The 16,595-nt window shown below is 37.7% G+C and overlaps 1 protein-coding gene across 7 annotated transcripts in view; it reads right to left on the bottom strand.

Moving 5' to 3' along the window:
- Positions 1-16,595, bottom strand: part of TASP1 (taspase, threonine aspartase, 1) — a 231,256-nt gene that overhangs the window by 16,321 nt on the left and 198,340 nt on the right. For 4 of the 7 annotated variants that reach the window (XM_005860571.2, XM_014535030.1, XM_014535033.1 and 1 more), the window contains one exon: positions 12,232-12,305. The exons of 2 other annotated variants lie outside the window; for them this stretch is intronic. In XM_005860571.2, the coding sequence (XP_005860633.1) occupies positions 12,232-12,305 (74 nt within the window). Of the gene's footprint in view, positions 1-11,189; positions 11,319-12,231; positions 12,306-16,595 lie in introns of those variants that run through there. One more of the 7 variants, XM_014535032.1, reaches the window with a different exon arrangement.

Consider the following 16,595-nt stretch of genomic DNA (forward strand, 5'->3'; position numbering starts at 1 on the left):
ATTAATTTTCTATTTCAGGTTAAAAAAAAAAAAAAAAAGCTGTTTCCAAGTACTGTGAGCATCTCCTAATAGCAAACTGTTAATACAACCCTCATCCTAAGTTAAGTTTCTTTTTACCCCTTCAACACTACAGCAGACAGTGTAGTCCAAACATGTACAGTACAGTGATGACAGCTCAAGAGCATAAAAGTAAATCGACAGTACCCACCACTTATTACATCCAGAAGTATTTGAAAGAAATGTAAATAGAGAGTAGCTCAACTGTATCCAAATGTCTCAATTAGTTATTACTAAAATGTTAAATTTCACCAATTTACAGCACTGTTTTACTCACGAGACATCAAAGTCATATACTGTAACAATCATAAATGAATTTTAATCCTTAGGATTGGACAGAATAGACATTCCAAGATGAAGGTGTTTAAAAAGACAGAAACTATATTATTTGAATGAATGGTAGTATTCTAGCAGACAGACATCGCTTTAGATTCAAACTCCACAACTTGGATCAGTCTCAAATGCCTGGTGAAGCAGGCCAGGTCTAGGGCTGCCAAAGTGGAGTGCGCGGCCCCACTGAACAGGGTGGCTACCACTTGGTTCCAGCCAATCACTGCATAGGAGTGGGCCCCAGGGCTGCCAAATCGAATGCTCTTATAGGAGAAAATAAATGAGAAGAAAAATAATTGTCTTTTTATGTAAAACTTAAAATGCTTTTATCTTGTAAAAAAATTTATGTGAAATTTGTATTTCATGTAAATTCAAAAATGTTTATGTAACAATTTTCAATTTATTTAAAAAAGCTGATGAATCTAGTTTTTTATCTCAAATCTGGAGATTACTGGGAAGGAAGGGCAGTGGGGACAAAGTGTGTCCAGACAACCATCTGGACTCAAAGTTCTACCCTAAACCTCAACATGAAGTCACTCATGCAAGATGTGTTTATGGAATGTCTACATGTGCTAGGCCCTGTGTAGCCATTAGCACCTCCATATACACTGCACGTATGGAGATCCAGCTCCTGTTACTCACCTATTTAATAAAATAATGTAATAAAAGTCCTTACAACATAAAACCAGTGGGAGATCCCAAGTATTTACAATCATAGAACCAATTCCTTATTAAGAATTAGAAAGGTAACATGAAATAAGAATGACATGACCAAGACGATGTCCTTTTTTAAGATTTAAAAAAAACAACAGGAAAGATTCCTTTCATCATCTGCTTTCCAAGCAAAAGAAAGAAAACACCATTCTGTAATCATCACTCCATCACTGTGGGTAGTAAGGTCAATCATTCTCAAGGACACGTGTCTTAGTTACATGTCATGGTTATGTGTCCTGTGGGCACACAGCAGGCATGTGTCTGCTTTGAGAAGGTAAATATTTCCCTGAACCATTGGGTATTAGAAGGTAATAAGGGGACATTCTAATGTTAAGTTCATACCTGATGTGAACCACGTAGACTAATGACTATGTAAGTATGTTTTCATTATTTTTCATGTTGCTATAACAAAAAAAAGGCTTATTCATTTCAACTAACATAGAGTATCTACAAGTCCAATTAATAGACATATTTATCTTTGCAAAGATCTAACCCTACACTATGATTAAAATGAGATTTATTTGGATAAATATAGCTAATTCCTTTGAGAAGATTTATGTTCTTGCCAACATGGTGAATTCCCTCTTTGTGTTTATTCTATTTATTGCTTTGGAGCAAAGTTGAATGAATCATTTGGAAGAAACTGATGGCGTAAGACTAATTAAGCAAAAATAAAATTACCAACTACTCTTAGAAATAAACTTGAAGCTGAGGAAATGTCTGTCTTAAAATGTGTCTTTCACATATTCAATCTTCTCCAATCGTCTCCTGTTTGTCTAAAGGACTTTCTAAATAGATCCAATGGGGCTTTCCTGGCAGTCCTAAGAGCATGGAAAAGACATGCAATTTTTATATTTGAAATTCTGGGCAAGCTTAAAAGGTACAAGTAAAATCACTGATTAGCCACTTTGCTTTGTGTTCCATATGTACATCTGCCAAATTTAGTGGTCCTGGGATGTTTTCTCAGTACATAGCTTATTGGTGGTGCCCAACCTACCTTCCTGAGGCAGTTGGCTTCCTGCCAGAGATCAGACTCCTTCAGTTATTGGATAGTATGGGGACTAGGTTATCTGGTTTAGACTAAGGCCAGCTTGGTTCTAGGCGGTTCTTCATAAATCCAAAATATGGTACAATAAATCCACCCAGTGAATGAATTCCACTAGCCACTAACATGGAACTGAAGTATGAATTGCAGAGTTGAAGAGGGGGTGCTCATTCTTGTAGCTTCAAATAATTTTTTTTCTCTTTTGGGATCTCTCCATTCACTCATCAGTTGGTTTATATTTATAAGTTAGAGTTACATTTTATCAAAATGTAATAATCACTACCAGCTCCATCAGAGGAGTAGGGTGAAAATCCAAGCGGTATTGCTCTTGTCATAGGCAACATAAATGGCACCTTTGGGAGCACAAGTATGCACAAATGAGGCTGTGGAAGTTGCATGCTGTGATGGCCCTGAGAGATTCTCTACAACTTCTACCATCACCTGTTCCTCCCAACACTACACCATCATCACCCATCATGATTAATGTACCATCTACTATATGCACTTGTTATATTATTCAATTAATACTCAGAATGCTATGAAAGCATCAGTAATATTCCCACTTTAAAGATAGGGAAACTGAGGGTCAGAGTGTAACCCGTCGCAGGTTACAGAGCAGGGGCTCCAGGTTGGAAATCCACGTATGGCCACTCCAAAGCTCATTCTCTTATTATACCACTCTGCCTCTTTAATAGATGGTCTTGTTCATAACTTTTTAGACCAAAAAATATATAGAGGTATGATTTAGATACAATAAAATGCATAGATGTTAGGTAATGGGGCTGATGACTTTGGACCATTTATATAGCCATGAAAACCAAAACCTAAGTAGAACATTTTCCATATAGAACATTTCCATTACCCCGGAAAATTTCCTTATGCCCTTTTCTTCAAGCAACGACTTTCAGATTTCTATTATTGTACTTTATATAAGTGGAACTTCATATAATAGAATAATTCAGTAAGTACTATTTGGTGTCGGGCTTTCTCCACTCAACATAAAGTTTTTAGGTTATTTTATTTTTTAAGGTTTAGAAGAGGACTGTTCAGGACAGGACATGATGGACATCAGTCAACTAAAGGGCACATAGAAGAGAATTCATTTAGCTTTGTGAGGCTTTCTTTTCATAATGATACAAACCCTTGGCACAGGGAGACCTTACTAAATTTTTATAAATTGCTTTAATTGGGTAAAAAGTTAATGGTGGTCAGGGTTTGCATTCATAATCACAATCAAAACAGTAAAATAAACCAAAGAAAAAGATTTTTTAATACCTCTCAAAACATAATAAACTGCAACTTCTAGTCAAACATTTATTCCTATGCTATATCCATTTTGGACCTCTGAATTTACTTTCCATTTTCACTCTCTGACTATTTCTCTGAATATAAGTTACAAATAATCTTTTGTGTTATCTTCCAGTCTCAAAATCACAAAGTCATCTGTTTCACTTTGGTTATATCAGTATCCTTTAGAGAGGATTCACTTACTGAGCCAGTTGTACTCCAATAAACTTGTGAATAAAAAAAGTTAGAGAATTAAGAATAAGTAATGAGGTATATTGCACTGATCTTATTCTAATTTCAGAAAATTCACTTCCCTAAAGCAGCAATTCTGTCTAATAAATTATTTTCACCTCTAAATAGATTGAAAGAAAAGTAAAAGTAGGGAAACCTACAATACTTTACTAGATATTACGTGTTTTTAGTAGTTCAATACTTAATGATCAAGAGTAAATTCATTGGTTAACACTTTAAAATATATACTCCCCCCCCCCCATCACCATTTGTCTCCTTTATGCTCTCTTTCACCTCCACCCCTCCACCCTGCAATCACCACACTGTTGTCCATGAATTATTTCTTTTTTTCTTTTTGGCTCAATCCCTCTACCCTCACTAACACACCCCCTCCCCTGACACACACCAGAGCTGTCTGCCTGCTCTCTATCTATGAGTCTGTCTCTATTTTGCTTTAATACGGATAAAGTACACAAACAGGTAAGTTTGTGAAGAAGCTGACCAAGCCACATTAATTGGGAGATTGAACTGACTATCTAAATTTTCTTTTTTTTCTTTTTTTTTTTTTACAGACTATTCTATTGAAGTTGTTGAATGCACACTTTCTCACTTGTCATTTTGGAAGTCCTTTATGTAAAGACAATACTTTTATCTGATGGCAAACAGCAGCCACATTGCCCGTCATTATTCTGGACCTCCACATTAGATACATTCAATTTCTTCTTGAGACACGTTTCCATCTGCACTTCTGAGGCAGTGTTTCTATATACTGCGGTGTCTGGTGGACCCTGCTTTATCAGCAAATTTGGTGGTTTACCTCTCTTAGAATGCTGTGAAATTACTGGAAAGGGAGACGGTCTTTCTGCTGATCTCTAAGCTTCTGATATACTGGATTTAGGGTTGTCCCTTCTGCCAGGAAACACATGCTTTGATGCTGGTAGCATTATGGTGAGTCCCATATTTAATATGATTACTGATATAGTTGAGTTGATATCTGTTGGTCTTTGCTTTCTATTTATCTCATATGTTACTTGTTTTTCTGCTGCTCTTTGCCTGCCTATTTTTGGGGTTGAGAAATTTGTAGTACCTCCTTTTATGTCCTGTACTGTTTTTGTTTTGCTGTAATTTTTCTGTTGTTATATTTAAAGTTATTACTCTAGAGCAGGGAACCTTTTTTCTGCCAAGGGCCATTTGGATATTTATAAACATCATTTGCAGGTCATACAAAATTATCAACTTAAAAATTAGCCTGCTATATTTGGTCAAACATTTAATGAACTCACCCCTAATGCCTTGGCAAGGCCAGACCAAATGATTTTGTGGGCCTTATATGGCCCGCAGGCTGGATGTTCCCCACCCCTGCTCTAGAGATTATATAAGCATCCCTCACTTATCACAAACTATTTCATGAGCAATGTAAGACCCTTACAACTATATAATGCCAAATGCACATAATTTAAACCATCTGTCATAGTTCCACAAGTCACAGACACTCCCTAGATTCTTAAACTCAGTTTCCTCTTTGTGCTTAGGTTTGGACAATTTTTATTCACTGGTTCTCAAGTTCACTAATCATATTTTCCACCCCAGTCTCCTATTAAACCTATCAAATAAATTCTGCTTGTGGTATTTTATTTTTCAGTTATACCATTTCTCTTTTTTTCTCTTTATAGTTATAATTATTTGATTATCCTTCTCTGCTAATCCCAACATCTGGGTAATCTGTGGGTAAACTACTAATTTTTCTCCTAGGTACAAGTCTCATTTTCCTGCTTCTTTAGGGGACTCAGTTTTTATTGTATCACAGACATCAAATGTAAAAGAAGAGTAATAACTTTTAATACAAATAATATTTACCCTAAAAAAGTAACAAACCCTTTCCTCTAGGTTAGGACCTGAGTCATGTAATCTCTAGTTGAGCTGGTCCTGGGCTTTGTGTAGTTTTAGATTAAGATCACTATTGGCTAATATTTTGAAATTTGGATCAGTAATTTCTCTTGAGTACATCTGGGATCTGACCCTGGTGAGACTGTGGAGACTTCCCCAGGTCTTCAAATCCAGTGGCCAGCATTCTAGCCGTGAGGGGTTTCTCTTTGTTCACAGTGATGCTCAGGGGTTCTCTTTGCCTTGATAACCAGCCCCAGTTTTCTGAGCCATGGCACACATCTGTCAGCAATCCTGCTCGGCCTCTGGTGTTTGCTCGGTCATTGCCATCCATTTGGTAAAAATCCTAGGCCCTTTGTCAAGTCACTCTCAGTTCCTTGTCCTGCTCCAAGCCTTTGGTATGAGCACTTGAAGACTTCACAGAGAAGAACTGAAGACTCACCATGTGACTGGGGCCTCTTGGGATTTTAATCTGTCACACTAGCTCACATGTGGCCATAGACAGTTCATTAAAAGTTTGGTTGGTTTTTCTTTATACTTGTCTATGTCAGTTTTATGCCCTTTTCTACTGATCTGCCAGGAATGAAAAAGTTGAGTTTTTTCTCCCACAACTAATTTAGGTTTTTCTAGCATATTCAGCTCTTTGGATGATTTTTTAAAATCTGTAATTTTCATAGTTTATCAAGCTCATTCTCATTGTTGTGAGTAGGAAAAACAGCCTCTGTGACATTCTTCATCCTAATGGGAAGCAGAAGTTTCTCACTTCTTTTGCTATTTCTCTCTTATGCACCTCATGTTTTGTAGTCATGTGCTACATAACACTGTTTCAGTCAATGATAGATAACATACAGTGGTGGTACCATAAAGAGTACAATGGAATTGAAAAATTATCATCACCTAGTGATGTCATAGCTGCCCTAACATAGTGCAATGCATTACACGCGTGTTTGTGCTGATGCTGGTGTAAACAAACCTACTGCACTTCAGCGCATATAAAATATAGCACATACAATTATGTAGAGTACACAATACTTAGTAATGATAATAAATACTGGTTTATGTATTTACTGTTCTATACATTTTACTGTTTTTTTAGAGTGTTCTCTTTCTACTGACAAAAGTTGGCTGTGGAGCAGTATGCTGTGTTTCATTACCAGCATCCTCATCACACATCTTGTGTTTACAGCATCACTTGATTGCATCATTTGCTCTTGTACTTGATTTATTCTTGTGTTGTTTTATGAATTTGGTGCAGCCTGTGTACACTGTTTATAAAGTCTGCAGTAGTGTATAGTAATGTCCTAGGCCTTCACTCACCACTCACTCACTGACCCACTAGAGCAGGGGTCCTCAAACTTTTTAAACAGGGGACCAGTTCACTGTCCCTCAGACCGTTGGAGGGCCAGACTATAGTTTTAAAAAAAACTATGAACAAATTCCTATGCACACGGCACATATCTTATTTTGAAGTAAAAAAACAAAACGGGAACAAATACAATATTTGTATTTGCATGTGGCCCGTGGACCGTAGTTTGAAGACCCCTGCACTAGAGCAACTTCCAGTGCTGCAAGCTCCATTCGTGGTAAGTGCCTGATACCAATGTACTGTTCTTTTTTCTTTTATATTGTACTAGAGGCCTGATGCACAAAATTCGTGCAAAAGTAGGCCTTCTTTCTCCCGGCTGCTGGCACCAGCTTCCCTCTGGCACCCGGGACTTGGCTTTCCTTGCAACACTGGCTTTGTCCAGAAGGTCTAATTAGCATATTACACTTTTATTATTATAGATTTTTAGTGTACCTTTTCTATGCTTACATAAATATTTACCATTATGTTACAACTGCCTAGAGTATTCAGTGCAGTAACATGCTCTACAGTAACATGCAATAGGCTATCCCATATAGCCTATGTATAGTAGGCTACACCATCTAGATTTCTTAACTACACTCAATGATGTTTAGACAACTATGAAATTGCCTAATGATGCAATTCGCAAAATGTGTCCGCATCCTTAAGTCTTCTACCTTTATTTGAGAGATAAGTTAAGTCTAGCAAAAAACTCTCAGAAATCTCATCTGTGCTATCCTTCAAAACAAATATTTATTGAGAATTTTCATAAAGCACCAGAAACTATCTTCATAAAAACAAAACATGGTAGATACTGCATTGGGGTCATAAAAATCCTACTAAAAAACTGAATAGCAATTATCTGCTTATGTAACCTAGCATGTAGAATTTTGAATTTTATAGGTTGGAAGCAAGTACCTAGGGGTAGAGGGTCATAATGTGTACAATACCCATAATATAGACAATATAGCCATAAGATATGAATAACTTAATGGGGATTCAGTCATCCATATTCAGACAAATAAGATTTTGCTTCCTTGTTATCACATGCCTTATCCCAGGAAGGATGTAAGGTATAGTGAGGTATTTTATTTCTCATTTTCCAGATGAGTCCTCTGAGAAGCAGAGAGGCAGAGTGATCATACCAAGTCAGTCTCTCAGTGCCGAAGGAGTGGAGGGACAACCCAGGTTCCAACTTCCTGGCACCACATCTATTCCAATACTTGTTCACTTCAACTGCAAGGCCCAAAGGACTAATCAAATGTGCCATATTATCCAAGGGTAATATTTAACTTTTTATTTGGAAATAACTTCAAACTTATAGAATAGTTCAAGGATCACCCATACATCCTTTACCCGGGTTCCATTTTGCTCCATTTGCTTTGTAATTTGCTATCCATCCATCCATCTATCCGTCCATCCATCTATAATATTTTTTTTTTCTGAACCATCATGAAGATATTGGGTATATTATGGTCCTTTACTCCTAGATACTTCAGTTTGTATTTCCTGAGAGTAGGGATATTACCTAATATAACACAGTACAGCTATAACAAATTTAACAATGATACAACACTTTTTACCATCCATATTCTAATTTTGTAAATTAACCTAATAATGTATTTTTCCCCTGCTATACAGGATCCAGTCTAGGATTAGTTATTGCATTTAGTTGTCACACTCTTTAGTAATTTAATCTAGAATATTTCTGCAGCTTTTGCTTTTATGACATTGACATTTTTTAAGAATACAGTTGACCTTTGAATAACATGGTGGTTAAGGGTGCTGACCTCCAATGCAGTCAAAAACCTGTGCATAACTTTGACTCCCCCAAAACTTAACTACTAATAGCCTATTGATGACCTTACCAATGAAGCCTTACCAGTAACATAATAGATTAACATATATTTTATGTTTATGTGTTACATACTATAGCTTACAATAATGTAAGTCAAAGAAAAGAAAATGTAGTTAAACAAATCATAAGAGAAAATACAGTTATAGCATTTATTTTTTAAAAAATTCACATATAAGTGGACTGCACCGTTCACACCCATATTCAAATTCCACTGTAGAGACCCCTTTTTTCTTTCTTCATAGAACGTTCCCCATTTAGATCTGTCTGTTTCCTTGTGATTAGATCCATGTCATGCACTTCCAGATGTGTTACTACATGTGCGATGTTGGTGTCTTCTCAGGTTATCACACCCAGAGGCACAGAAAGTTCATCTGCCCCTTCCTGATGACACTGATTTTGACCACACAGTCAAGTTGTTGCCTGGTTTTCCCAGTATAAACTACCATTATTCTTCCTAGCAACTAATAAGAAATCTATGAGGAGATACTTTAAGACCACAAAATAGCTTGTTCCTCCCCAAGGATGAATTTTTATAATAGTATGTTCACTACTGCTATAAAAAGTGACCTCTACATAGTAAAATAAATCTTGGTTTCACTTATTACACTTGAGTAAGTTCCATGCCAGTTTTAACATCTGTTTTTATTACTATAGTCCATGCATACTGGGTGTTTATTAAAAAGTATTCATTAACTAATCATTATCTGCTTTCCAACTGTTATTAATGCCCTAATTTTTGTTCAATGAAAAGAAATCTCTTTAACTTAGGCTATAGAAGGCTTTAAAAATTAAATGATATAATTAAAAGAACATTCTTTTTTTTTTTGAAAGAACATTCTTTTAAAAGGGAAATAAACTTTTAAAAGAACCTGCCTCTTTTTATTCAAATTATACATGAATTGGTTAAAATGATATTGATTACTATCCAGCCTTTTTAAGCAGTATGATTTTTGAGGTGAGCTCTAATTCAAGGCCTTAACTTAGATTAAACATATTTAGCTTGTATAAAATGTCCAAATGCCCTGTGGTTTTAGTTTCTGAGTTTGGTAACAAGCACAAAGACGGCAATATTTGGAAAGCAGGGCAAATGAAAAAACAAACAAACAAAAAAAACACATTTTGAAATAGTTTCTAAATTTAAATTTATTTATTTTTTTAGTTTTTAAAGATGTCTCCTTTTTTCATTTCACAACCATGGTTCTCAACGTTATGTGAAAGGAAATTTTACAAACCAGTCATTCTGCTGAAGAGTTATGCCACTAATTCAACAATTCTTTCATGGAAGTGAGGAGGCCGGGGCTGGCGGGGGGAGGCCACAGGCTTATGCTCTTGAAAAGAACATGAACTCTGTTATAGCCCCTTTCTCTTTTGAGCCCAGCTTCTCATCTATAACTCTGTCTTACTTGCAATACAATAAAATTCCAGCCTGAATGAAAGAAGAGATGGCTTTTTTGATCAATAAAATTCAGCAGCCAAAGCATTAGTGTTAGGGGTTTGCTTTTTTAAAAAAAAAAGCATTTGTAGCCACAGGCTCAAAGGAGGAAGAAAGGAAGAGGGATTAACTCTCTGCAAAGAAGGTCAAAAACATAATTTACAAGTGAGGCAAGAGGAGCAGCTGTATCTGTTGGGCTAATCAAGACTAGCAGCTGGAGAATTTACCAGCAATATGAAAACCACGTCCACCAGATGTCAAGCAATGCAACTGGAGGCCAAACGTCTCTGGCTCAGTGCGGTCCTCTCCCTCTCTCTACCACACATATTTCATGTTAAACTGTGAGGTGTCTCCCAGGAGGCCACCAGCAGGGATAACAAGAACATTTCTATACATGGGACTTAGTAACACGACTGCACCCCACCAGACTGGCTTCTGTACTGAAGTCCACCTCCCATGAGGTTCTTTTGTGAAAAGGCAATTTTAGATGACAGTCAACTTGTAAGGGGTGAGAGAAACATAAATGGCTATAAGCCATTCTTGTGCAAGGATTCTTGTGGCTTACCAGACATTTTATATTTGGGAACCATTTTGTCATTGGGAGGAAAAGAATGCTCTGAAAACACTTACTTGGATAATCATTTCTCCACTGATTCTTACACCTGTGCTATTCAATACAGTAGCCACTAGCCACATATGGTTATTTAAATTTAAGGTGAGGAAAATTTAAAATTCTGTTCCTCAGGCATACTACCCACATTTCAAGAGCTTAATAGCCACATATGGCTAGTGGCTATCCTATTGGACAACACAATATCATTATAAAACATTTCCACCATCACAGAAAATTCTATTAGAGAGTGTTGTTCTAACTAAACCTTGTAAATCACCTTTAAAATGGGCAGTTACAATTCCCTTCTCTAAACACTATGAAATAAAGCAACCTTTATGCACTCTCTTGAGATATAAGTCTACTCATGCAATACAAGTCTTTTGTCAGGTGAGGGTGATGCCGAGAAGGGGAGCTGAGTGAGAGCCGGATGGCTATGAGACAACGTTGCCTGAGGTGCTCCTGTCCACTGCGCTCACAGAAGCTTGCAATGCCACCGGCTTGCTGGGTACCGCAGAGGCCAGTCTGTATGGGTATTACACGATAAACACGCAATAAACTATTCTTTCTTACATGTATCCTTAGCCTGCCAATGATTTCATCTGTATCAGACAGTTTATATCAAAAGTTTCCTTACTTATGTTTCCAGATGTGCTAAATAAATCATGTCCTTTAAAAGAGGCTGCCCAACTTCACAGCTTTGCAAATGAGGTTCTTGAATGCCAAGGAAACATCGTGTACCACAGCTGAGTCTAAAAATTTTATGAACAAGGAGAACCTGAGGCCAAGGCTAAAATAAAATCCACAAATGATGTTTCTTACTCCCAGGCTCAGCCCCCGTGAGTGTGGGGAAGCCAAGCCATTCAGGAGGTGCTGCGTGGACATCCGTGTGATTGTGGTGACTCACGGAGGGCCGTGTGCCACGGGCACATGACACTCGGGGTGCAGACCTCAGCCTCTGCCCATGAGGACGCCAGGGCGTGCGGGGCACACTGCGTACCAGCCAGGTCGCACGTATCAGCACGTCGGCCAGCTCCGCCCTCACGCGTGCAGAGTGCGGTCCAGGCGCTTGGCTTTCCTTACCTTGGTTTCCTCTACCTATTCCAACCCTCCCTGCAAAGTCACCAGCCCTGACAGCCCATCAGCTTCACTCCCATTTTCTCTTCTCAATCCCTGTTTCCTCTTCCCCAGTCATTCACAATGGACAAAGAACAAGATGGAAAAAAAGTTGTTTCTAACCTCCCTGCTCCATCACCAAAAGCATAAAAGAGCTGCTGTTTTTCTTTTGAATCATGAACTGTTCTTAATCACATTCTCATAAAGATCATGGAGCTACTGCCCAGGAGAGGCTGAGAAAATTCATCGTGTGGACTTGGCCTGTCAGAGGCTCCTGGGATGGCTGCAAGGTGTTCAGACTACGCCCCGTTTCCCCGCTTACCTTGGCTTTCCCGTCCTGGGCTGACATGTAGCCAACGCACATGCTCTCCGTCGTGTGGCTCCACAGGAACTCCACTGCCATGAGGAGAGCACAAACAGGCACATTCAGATCACAGATGGAAAATAAATCTCTGCTTTTTAATAGAACCGTTAAAGATAGCTTTATACCTAACACACTCAGTTCCCCACTTTCCATTTGCTCCTTCATAAATGTCAAGATGATTTAGTACTCAAAACTGCGTAATGCCATTTACTGTGAAATGAAAAATGTATTTCTTTCTTGTCAAAACTATGATTATTACATGTAAAATAAATGCTCTTCTGTTTGAAACTTGTAACATTAAAGACACACACATGCACACACACACTCTTATGTACAATACACAATAATTTAGTAAATGTAATATTCCATAACAGTTCCCTTTAAATCTCTCTCTCTCTCTTCTCTCTCTCTCTCTCTTCTCTCTCTCTCTCACACACACACACACACACACACACACACACACACACACACACACACATTCTGCATGAAAAGGAACCAGGATTTCTTGAAGAAATGTCAATTCCAGAACCGGGGCAGAGAAAATATAAAATGAATCTGGAACATCATGTTGTGCCAGAAAATAAGGAAGAGCTCAAAGAATGATGAGGATTTATCAAATGGACCAGGGGTTTTTCACAATGGAAAAACATTGTGAAAAGGGGTTTTTCACAATGTTTTTCAGCTCGAAGAGGCTCCCGCTGGCCAAATCTATGCCAATCTAAGTATCAAAATAAATAATAACAGTAATTAACTATCCCACTGAACATAGTAAAACCAACAAGCCCATACTAAGGCAAACAAATAAATGAATAAGTAAACAGGGGAGAAAAGAAAGCTCTTCCTTGCAGCAGAATGCCCACTAATAAATACAGACAAAATAAGAATTAACAAGCCATCATGGTTGCTAAAACTAGTTGGTGAAAATTTGAAGAGGAACAGGCTATTTCCATAGTCTCAAGGTATCTCTCCACAAAATTCTTATCTATATATATAAAAGCCTAAGCGACTGAACGACCATTTGATCAGTCGCTATGATGTGCACTGACCACCAAGAGGTAGACACTCAATGCAGGAGCTGCCCCCTGGTGGTCAGTGCGCTCCCACAGGGGGAGCGCTGCTCAGCTGACCAGGATGAGCAGGGCCGGGATGAGCGGGAGCAGCCCCCCCCCAGCCCCCTGCAGGCCAAGCCAAGGGACCCCACTGGTGCACAAATCTGTGCACTGGGCCTCTAGTTAAATAGAGAAACCTGATGGACTACATGTGAATCAAATGATCCAAGCCAACATCACCAATTAAGGGACAAATCAATGCAACAACGTACCTCCTGACAAGACACCTGAGACTCACCATCACTTCTGTGGTGTTCCTGCCAAAAATGCAGAACCAGGATTGCATGAGGAAGCACCACACAAAGCTGATCTACAAATGCTACTAAATAGCTGGTTTGAATTTGTCAAAAATGTCAAAGTCAAAAAATACAAAGGAAGTTGAGAAACTGTTCCCATTTAAATGCAATGTGTCATCCTGGACTGGATCCTGGACTAGGGTTGGGGGATGTTATAAGAGACAGTATTGAAACAATTGATGGAGTTTTAAAAGGGACTATGGATTCAATAATAATGTCATATTGATGTTAAATTTTATGATTTTGATATCTATATGTAATTATTCAGGAGAATGGCCTTGTTCTTAAGAAATACACACAGAAGTATTAGCAGTAAGGACCCCTGACATCTCCATCTTGGTCTCAAATAGTTAAGAAAAAAAATGTACATGTTTAAACATGTGAGTGTGTGGGTCTATGTGCATAAGGAGAAGATGAAGGGAAGCAGGAGTGAGGAAAGAAAAACAAATGGAGGAAAATGAAAACAATGGGTGAGTCTGGGTCAAGAAATCATGGATGTCCCTTGTATGATTCTTGTAACTTTTCAAATATAAGTTTGAAATTATACCTAAATTAAGTTACAAGAAGAAAAATTCACAAACACACAGAGATACACACAAAACTTTGTCACCTTCAAGTACATACTGTCAAAATTCTAAGTTTTTTTAAAGACACTTTGTAAAGTTTTGAGGCACTTATCCAAAAAAAATTTCAAAAGTTCCTGATAATAAAACTGCATTGCTCAACACTCAACTCTCTGGGTCCCAGGCCATCCATCTGTTTATGTCCCTGAGCTAATTAAGCCTGAAGACAAGTGTTTGAGTTGAGACACAACTGTGGGATCAGTGATCCTGGACTGACGCTGTGCCAGACATATGGGGAAGAAAGAAGCTTAGGGACAAAACTGAGTTCCTCAGATACGTGGCTTATTCCCTCATCATCAATTAATTACCAAACCTGCCAACCTGCTAAACAGACGCTCTGCGAAAGAGCGCAGGAACACAGTGTCACGCAATGAAGCAAGCGCTCTTCACCAGATGTTTTTTCTTCCTCACACATCTCCTTTGAACTTTGAAAATCTTCAAGTCCAGAGCAAGATCTTGGATATTCTAATTGCCTAAGAGAGCAAAGGCACTCAAGTCTTACCGAGTTTCCCTAGAGTAATGACAATGCAAATGTATCTATAAATACAAAGTTAAAAGAAAGTAATTCAATGTCTAGAAATTCAGTCTTCACTCTTTTCACAAATCCCCCTAAAAAGGGGTGCATTGTACTAAGACATTTTAATACCAACAATTCAAATCAGTAGATAATGATCAGTTCAGTATATAACTAGTTCAAGCTAGCTTGAAAAACTCAGCAGGAATTGCCTACAATTTAAATTATAGAATGCTTTTGAAAAGAAACCCTATTTTATTTAATTCAGTGCATGTCTTAAATTAATATGACAAATTATTTCTTGGTGGAGGACTTCAGGGAAGTAGGAGAGGGAGGAACTAACATTCCAAATCTATCCTATGCTAGGCACTATCTTTTGTAGAACTCAGCAAAGCCTGGATGGGGCACCTGATGCTCACAGAAAGAATGAAACATGGCTTACGTCATTTTAGTACATAAACAAACTGGAATTTAAACCGGACTTGTGGATTCCAAAACCTGCGATCTCCCATTGTTCTATTACTCTGAAATTTACTCAGCTTGAAAAGGACTTATAATTAGTGTTACGTATTAAGAAGATTAAATTCCGTGCAAACACCAAAGGACCACAAAACATCAAACACAAATACAACTCTTAAATATCTCCAAAGAAAAGCTTTTAAAACAATAACAAAATCCAGAGGTCATAAAAGACAAGATCAATGTATTTGACTACTTTAAAAAAATGTTTACTACATTTTCTTACCATATGGGGAAAAAAGTCAAAAGACAAACTAGGGAACTATTTGCAATTCATAGCAAAGAAAAAGGACAAAATTTTCTTAATATATAAAGATCTGCTACAAATTAATAAGAGACAAATATCCAAAGATAAAGCAAGAAGGATATAAACAAAAGGGAACATGAATGACCCTCAAACACAAAAAGATTTCTCCTACTAAAAGAACTGCAAAGTAAAACCACAAGATACCATTATTCAACTATTAGGTTATCAGATATCAAAAGGTTTAAGACAACTTTGGGGGGGTGAAAAAACAAGCACTCTCATATAATGATGGTGGGAGTATGGCCATTTGGAAATACATTCTTGTAATTTGTGGTAGCTATGCCCTACAAGGTCAGCATGAACAATTATTTAGAAAATATGGACCCATTGCTCCTAAGAGAAATACAGAGTTAGGTTCCTGCAAGTCTCTGGTCACAACGTTTTCAATCAATAAGTAACTTTTATTTAATGAGGGTTTCTGTTTAAAGACATCACATTTAATATGTTTCTTACAAGTAATTAACTATATGCAGTATTCTTGTATAATAAAACAGCAGCCAAGACTAGTTTAACATTTTCCTAACCCTGGAAAACCTGCCCACGAATTTCTTTGGTTTTTAGCCTCAACAATGCTGGCCCCTATGCTCTTTTTACTGGCCATCTTCTCATGAACCCACAAATTAAACTCTATTTCCAGCTTCTCCATGGCTTCATGATGCACCGTAGAGGTTACTTTAGCAGTTTCTGGAGCAACATACAGATCAGTGATTTCCTCTTCCTTTTTCTGGATATACGGTATTGTTGGCTCATTAAATTTGAACTCATGGCCAACAGCATTATAACTCTTGCCTGAATGAAGCTTATCCCACACACACATTTTCTTTTTATTTATTTACTTATTTTAGATATGTTTTTATTGATTTTTTTAGAGAGAGAGGAAGGGAGAGGGAGAGAAGATAGAAACATCGATCAGCTGCCTCCTGCACGCCCCCGACTTGGGCCCTGAGTGAGAAC

Source organism: Myotis brandtii, unplaced genomic scaffold (genome assembly GCF_000412655.1).
Source record: "Myotis brandtii unplaced genomic scaffold, ASM41265v1 scaffold137, whole genome shotgun sequence".
NCBI classification, from domain to species: Eukaryota; Metazoa; Chordata; class Mammalia; order Chiroptera; family Vespertilionidae; genus Myotis; species Myotis brandtii.